Source organism: Sinocyclocheilus rhinocerous, unplaced genomic scaffold (genome assembly GCF_001515625.1).
Source record: "Sinocyclocheilus rhinocerous isolate Xijiao unplaced genomic scaffold, SAMN03320098_v1.1 scaffold181, whole genome shotgun sequence".
NCBI lineage: Eukaryota > Metazoa > Chordata > Actinopteri > Cypriniformes > Cyprinidae > Sinocyclocheilus > Sinocyclocheilus rhinocerous.
Window position 1 is genome coordinate 41,402 of NW_015638952.1, and position 8,002 is coordinate 49,403.

General features: G+C 35.9%; 1 protein-coding gene across 1 annotated transcript in view; it reads right to left on the bottom strand.

The window, feature by feature from the left end:
- Positions 1-1,747: 1,747 nt before the first annotated feature.
- Positions 1,748-8,002, bottom strand: part of LOC107750295 (leukemia inhibitory factor receptor-like) — a 27,261-nt gene continuing 21,006 nt past the window's right edge. The window contains exons 12-16 of the mRNA XM_016565614.1: positions 6,644-6,793; positions 6,371-6,508; positions 6,064-6,160; positions 3,383-3,449; positions 1,748-3,265 (exon numbers count right to left, since the gene is read on the bottom strand). Of these exons, the coding sequence (XP_016421100.1) occupies positions 2,687-3,265; positions 3,383-3,449; positions 6,064-6,160; positions 6,371-6,508; positions 6,644-6,793 (1,031 nt within the window). The 3' untranslated portion in view covers positions 1,748-2,686. The remainder of the gene's footprint in view (positions 3,266-3,382; positions 3,450-6,063; positions 6,161-6,370; positions 6,509-6,643; positions 6,794-8,002) is intronic.

The window sequence follows — 8,002 nt, forward strand, 5'->3', positions numbered from 1 at the left end:
AACAAAAAAAATAAACATTAGTAGGCTTCTTTAAAAGATCTCTACATATAACTGAAAAAAATGACATATTAGTGACCAAGTATTCCAACAAAATAAAATCTTTCACAGTAGTGTTTAAAGCTTAAGCAACAGTAGATGCTGACCTATCTCATATTTCTTCACAACCTCACTCTTAATGTTCATCTAATGCCCTTTCAATCACACACCACATTAGGAGTTTAATGACTGCTATCTGATGCTCTTCAAAGTCGACGTGAAATTGCGTTGCGACCCATTTTACTTCCACACTATGACATTTCACAGTGAAACAAGATATGGAACACAAATAAAATGTGGGGTGGGGCTTGATTTTATCTATCAAAGATGGATTGGATGGTGAAAAGTGGAATAGGACTTGCGATACTGGAGCAAAATGTCACAACAGCACCAACAATGCGATTTAATAAAGTAAATAGGGTCGCTTTTGATTTCATGTCGACTTCTATCATTCAGGCTCATTGTAGTGACATATCTGTTGATAGAACAGATCTGTTGTGACGTATCTGTTGTTCTGACTGCTGCACAAGGTTTTGGAGGACTAGCGATATGCACAGTGCACAGAAAAAAGGCCTTCACAGTAACATTAGATATATAGCTCTCATATATCTGTATGTTAGTCCAATCTAAAGGAATAGCAGGCTCCTCTGCTGTCGGTAAGGCCAGTTAAAGTAATTTACCCTGTGGTCCATTGTGGGCCCATAATCCAAATGACAAGGAAACTGCTCTGAAAGAAGGTGCTGTTCTTGGAGCTCCCGAGGCACTGTGGTCATTTTAAAACCATGACAATCTCTTGGACACAAGACATATAATCCTGGACAGATGCATCTATGATTAGATACATAGTTGAGTTTATACAAGGGAGTATTATGACGTGAGAGTGCCATATTCAGCTGAAGGACTTTCAGGTGTGAAATACAAAGACACATTCATAAAAGTAAAAGGTGCTTCACATGTTGTACGGATAATGCCAAATTCATTAAATGTTACTGACCTCTGGAAAGCAAAAACGAAGAGAGTAGAAAGATTATTCCAATATCCTACAACCTGGATTATTAGACCAATAGCAGAGATCTTTTGTTGGAAAAAATGTTGTAGAAAATAGGGCTACACGACTAATCGAATTTTTTTTTTTTTTTAAATGATCAAATTGAAAAGGCTGCTCGTCAACAAAACAGAAGTTTTAATGGTTTTCCACCAAAAGAAAAGCTTGATGGTTTAACGTTTAAAAAAATGAAGAAATTTAGACAAAAATTAGTATTGTAAAAATATATAAAAATATAATATTATTTTTCTTAATTTCTTTTACAGTGAAATATTATAATAGTAATATTTCATATTTTATTTCATATTTTATTTAGTAGTAGCAGCAGTAGTAGTAATAATTCTAATTCTAATTAAACACAAATGTCATTAGTCATATTGCTATATATTTTTTCTTAATTTCTTTTACAGTTAATTATTACACTAGTAATATTTCTTATTTTCTTTCATATTTTATTTAGTAGTAGTAGTAGTAGTAGTAGTAGTAGTAGTAATAATAGTTATAATTATAATTAAACACAAATATTATTAGTCATATTGCTATATAATTAACATTTTTTTCAAAATTGTGCAGCCCAACAAACAAGCATAGCAAACCTGGAGATTTAAAAAAAAAAAATCTCACACTCCCAATTTTTTTTAATAGAGAGAGAGAGAAAGAAAGAGAGGGAGTGAAAGGAAGACGGAAAAAAAAAATAAAAAAAATCGCAATTTGATTTTATTCTGAAACTCGTGCAGCCCTAGCAGAGAAGGTCATTTTCTGCCGACTGAGTTTATGATGTTCAGTTATGCTGACTGAGCGTCAACCACTAATCAAAAATACACACAACTAGCTAGCTGCATGACATCTTTAACAGTAACAGTGTGCTTACATGCATCTTACAGAGATTAAGCTGACAATGTAAGATCATGAAAACACTTCAACAGCTGTTTCCTTAATCAGGGAAACGGTTTAAGAAAAAACAGAGATGCAAGTTTCTCCCATTTTCCTTTTGTTCGGTCAGCTTATTCAACACGTGTCTGCTTACAGACATCAAGACTCGAGAAAAAGTTGCATGAAGCTACATACAATTTTTTAAATCAACTGAAAGCGATGCAGTTTTGAGAACAAGCCTTAAATGCACTGGTTTTGAACTTTTGAAATGCAAATCAACATGTTTTACCGGCAGAGAAATGTGTGCAAACCTGCTGAACTTGGGCTGCTTTTCGGACCTCCTACGTCTGACTGCTACAAAACTGTTCTGAAAAAAAGAGCTATGAAATGGTACGCACAATATAATGCTGCAAGGATGTAGATTTACTGCGATCACTCCAATAACACTGCAAGAAAGAGGCACGAACACTGTCGTATGAATAGAAGCGACGTTCCCTAGGCAAAACATCATACTGCCCCGAGCGAGCGCATGAAGATACAGCCATCTTCAGCTCTTCAGTAGTACTTTACCTCTCTGGTCAGTATCACAAGTCCTTGAGAAACAGTAGTGATGTTGGTTACGTAAATATGAGCGATTTCCAGTTAAGGGCACAAACCCTAAAACGAACCGAAAAACATCCTCGTAAAGGTGAACGGCACAAACGAACGTGAAAAACAAAAGCTAGTGCGTTCTCAGGACTTTCCAGAGAGAAGATTGTGGAACCAGGTGTTTGGAGGCTGTGGTTTCTCTTCAGAGGATTCTGGGATGAGGAACTGGGATGATGTGACCGATGTAGGGCTGCCAAGCGAACCGCTAAAGTTTTCCGCCTCTGGAGAATCCAGCTGCCAGGAACCCTGGGATTTGTAGCCTGTATTCAAGCCATCGTCTTGGAAGTCGGCCTCGAATTCGATTTTGGGACCCGCGACGGACTGCATTTGAGGCCTGTAACTTCCGCCACCGCACACCCCCTGCGAGGAGGTGGGGCTCTGGATGCCAGCGTAGGTGATTTCAGTCTGCGTGGAGCCCACCGAGGCGGTCGAGGAACCGGAGGAGTCTGAGACCTGGTTACTGTGTGAGCCGTCACCGACCACCTGGTTGTAGTATCTCAGCAGGGCCGGTTCATCCGAGTCAGTGTCCACCTCGATGTTGTCGTTCTCAGACTCCTCCTCTTCCTCTGGTACTGGGAACAGACCTTCCTTAGTGAAATCCCACTCCGGACTCTCCACAATGTGGACCAGACTGTGAGGAGAGGGCTTCACATCCAGAGGACCCTAAACACGAACAAGAGCAATGCAATTTGAGGAATCATTTATGTTTGTAGCACTAAGTTGTTAGCAATAGCAACGGTGATTCCTGTCTTAGCAACCACTACTCAAGAAAAGCTTTACCTGTGGGGAGGACCAGTCTCCAGGTACTTTAGGTCCAGGGATTTCAGGATAGAAAGCTTTCTTTACCCTGGAATTAGATAAATAATACAAAACCATCAAGGCGACACATTAATAACTGATTTACATCAGTGTTGTTACATTGTAAGTTAATTAAAAATTATTTTTAAAGTTTTAAAATTTAAGTTAATTGAAATAAAATAAACATTAAATTAAAGGGGTGGTTGATTGCGATTTCACTTTTTTAATGTTAGTGTGTAATGTTGCTGTTTGAGCATAAACAATATCTGCAAAGTTACGAAGCTGAAAGTTCAATGCAAACGGAGATATCGTCTTTTAAAATTCTGGCAGTTTAATGCCTACAAAAACGACTGGTAGGGACTACAACGAGTTACTTCCTGGGTCCGTTACGTCAAGAACCCAGAATTTTACATAAACGCGCCAAGAAGCGTTATACATGGACGCGCGTGCGGTTGCTGAACTGTATTAAAGCTTTAATCAGAATAAAACCGTATATTAAAAGCTAACAGAAGCAGTAGCATTTACAAATAACAGCGTATCTAAAAGTATGAGACAACAACACAACACACTGGGCTAGCTAACCAATCAGAGCCCATCGTGTATTTTTGAGGCAGGGGCTTCATAAAAGCAGGAAATGATCAGCGCGTTCAGAGGAGAAGGGACAGAGCGGTGTGGAATAAAGGTAAATTATGTGAAAAATAATGCATTTTTTAACAAACGAAGCATTAACACATGTTAGACTGCACCCCATAAACACAATCAATCCTAGAAAAAAAACAGTCAACCACCCCTTTAAATAAAATATAAATTTATTTCAGTTTTTATTTAAACCTAATTTTCTTTCAGTTTAAGTTGAAGTACTAAAATTAATAAAACTAAAACTGAAATAAAAACAGACTAAAGTTAATAAAAAAAATCTAAATTAGTAAAATTTAAATAAAAGTGGAAAATAATAATTCAAAATATGAATAAACACTATATCAGTATATTAATGATACTAAAAATAAAACTGATTTATGTGGATCAGTAAGACTGAAAGAATACAGTCTGTTTTAGCACAAGTACTGTAGAGAAAAAAATACGTATTTCATTTCAGTTAGTTGCCAAGGCAACACTTCTCATTTTAAAAGTAGTAGTTTTTGAAGTACTAAAATTACTAAAACGAAAACTGAAAAAAAAAATTGATAAAAAACTAGTGCTGTCAAAATTAATGCATTAACGCAGGTGATACATTTTTTTCAGACGCGCACTCCAACTTCACCTCAGCACCAGGCACTAGTCAAACCAGCGCAAAATTAAAAGGTACAGGTGACGAGGAGCTTCAGTAGAACTGCGGACAGATTAGATGTTGTCAGGCTATATGTCAGTTAAAAAACAATTTTCCTGTCCTGTCAACCATTATACTGTGCTCGTAACACATGCTCTTCAATTGCACGCACAAATGTGGCAGCGCGCACTGTAGCCTATATCATTTCATATTAAAGCACGAAAGAAACTACAAGCATGCAATGTCGTAGTTATGTCGTCAGTTAAGTCATGAAGTTACCAAAAAGGCAAATAAAGCTGCCTTAAAATCTGCATGTAAGTATTTGTTATATATGAGTCACATTTAAGAACATGTCTCTGAAAACTGTCCTGGAGCAGCAGCATTGTCTCTCTCATCTAACACACCCCATTCAAATCGTCTGCTCATTAGTAGAGACTTTAAGACCTGGAGTGAGTCAGAAAAAGGTAATCCGATGCGTGTCAGATAATTTTGGTATCAGTGATACTCGCCTTCAGTCATAAAAAAGATGCCATTAAAAAAATAAAAAAAATATACTGTCTTTATGTTGTTTCTACATTAATATGAAGATTGAATGTGAAATTATTGCAATATAAAAGTATAATTAAAAACTTTAATGTTGGGTGGGATTAATCACTATTTCATTTTCTTTTAATTGATTGACACCACTAATAAAAATTAAATAGACATTAAAAAAAGTCAAAAACAACAAAAAACTTTAAAATAAAATTGAAAATGCAAAATACAAAAATAAAAACCAAGTCAAATTTTAATAAACACTACATTAGTAAGTTAATGATACTAAGATAACACTGACGTGAGAACACACTCAGTTGTAGCACACATACTATCAAGCCATTTAGGTCAAAATTACTTGATTTAGTGGATTTTTAAAATTATTTAACAATGGAAATGCTGTTAAAGCACATTAATAAAGTCCTAACACTGTCTCATCTTATAGCAGCAAAAGAGAAAAATTTAAACTTATTTTATTTCAGTTAGTTGCCAAGGCAATATTTCTAATTTTAAAAACTGAAGTACTAAAAATACTAAAACTGAAATAAAACTGATAGACAAATGTCAAAAAACTTAAACTACTAAACATTAGGGGGAAAAAACGCAACAAAATGACTAAAACTTTCAAATTAAAATAGACAATATAAAAATAAAAAATTCAAATTTTAATAATTAATACATTAGCATATATGACTAAAATAACTCTAACTGCTGATCAGTAAGACAGAAAGAACACTGTCAGATGTTGCAGGTCATACTGTGAGCCATTTAGGTTTCATTGATTTAGTGGGTTTTTTAAATTATTTAACTTGATGGAAATGCTATTAAAGTACATTAATAAAGTACATTAATAAAGTCCTACCACTCTCTCTTCTTGTAGCAGCAGATGCTGATGAGGATGAGACAGCAGAACATGATTCCCAACGGCACGAGAATGCCAACAAACAGCATGTCAGCTGCTGGATGAACAGAGAAAGGAGAAGTTTAGGTGAACTACCTACATAATCTAATTTGTTGTGCGCAATATCAAAGCAATCTGAAAAGACAAAGTCACTAGTTGTTCTATTTAAAGTTAAAAAAAAAAAAATCCACATACAAAGTAACAGTAATATCAAATATAAGGCTATAGTCAATGGCAGAATATCTGAAGGAATTTCACAATGTCTTACTGTCCATCTCCATTTTAATGGCCACAGTGGCCCCCGCGTCCTCCCCAGCTGAGGTGTAGGCCTTCACTACGAACTTATACGAGCTCAGAGACAAACCTTTCACCCTGTACGACTGCACTTCAGGATCAGTGATATTAGCTAGAAACACACAACACAAGACTATTATTTAAATATATAAACTATGTGATTTACATAACTACAATTATTTGCTTATATATATATATATGTATATATACAAACACACATATTTCTGTTATGTGTGAAAGTGCTTACCAATGAGATCCAGATGTGCAGCATTTGCCAGGTAGATGGTGTATCCACGTATGAAGCCTCTCTGCTGTTTCATCTCGGTGGCTCTCCAAGACAGCAGCACATCAGAGCCAGTCTGATTGGGTGACAGCTCACTAACCGACTGAGAAGGAACTACAGAAGATCCAGCCAAAGAGAGAGACACATGGAACAGATTCACATACAAACCATCAAAAACAAATTCTAGACTGTGAGACTATGCAAAAATCAACAGAAGTGGTTGTATAGTACTATAAACTATATCAAAAGAAAGGGACAGGCTCTTTTACATTATATAGTATTATTATTATTATTGTTGTCATTATATTGCTATATAATTAAAAACATTTTTTGCCAAATTTTGCAGCCCTACAAACAAGCACACCAAACCTGGATTTTAGGGATGGCGCCGATCCGATATTCATATCGGGTATCGGCTCTGATAGTGCCATTTTTCTTGGATCGGGTATCAGTCAGAGAGAGCCGATCCAAATCCGAGATTTTTTTTTTTTTTTCGATTGTGCGAATTATTCTGTGTTACTTCTGAAGCCATACCATAGCTTAATGTGAGCTACATATGAATATTTAAGTCCTTACATTAAAGTTCACACAAACTCTTTTCTCCGCTGTGGCTGTCAGTCATTCGTTCAGCCTTTAAACCCTGGTCGCATTCGGTTACGACAGTCAGTTCGGTAAAGCTCTCTCCAAGATCATTCTGTGTTCCCATTATACTTTTGTAAATACATGTCTATGATTTTGCAAAAAGAACTTTATCTTCTTGCCGGAGTTTAAAGGGGTCATATGATGCTGCTAAAAAGAACATTATTTTGTGTATTTGGTGTAATGAAATTTGTTTATGCGGTTTAAAGTAAAAAAAACACATTATTTTCCACATACTGTACATTATTGTTTCTCCTCTATGCCCCGCCTTTTTGAAACGCGTCGATTTTTACAAAACTAATCGGTCTGAAAAGCGAGGTGTGCTCTGATTGGCCAGCTATCCAATGCGTTATGATTGGCCGAATACGGATTTGAGACTTTAGTCTTTGCAACTTTACAGATCTTCTTATTGTACCTAGATCTTGTAACACTCTAAATAGAAAGGAAAAAATGAAATCGTCTTATATGAGCCCTTTAATGTTTTGTTACTTGCTACCGGATGTCTGTGAGAACAAAACACGGGTGTAGAAAAGACTATAAATTGTATTTAACGTGCACAGTAACTGAAATTTAAAACTGTTAAAAGAAAGGCTCAATAACTGTTGCACAGATATAATACACTACGCATCAATTTCTCTTCCCTTTGTGCTTTGCACTTTTTAATGCAAAGCGCTGCGTGCTGTG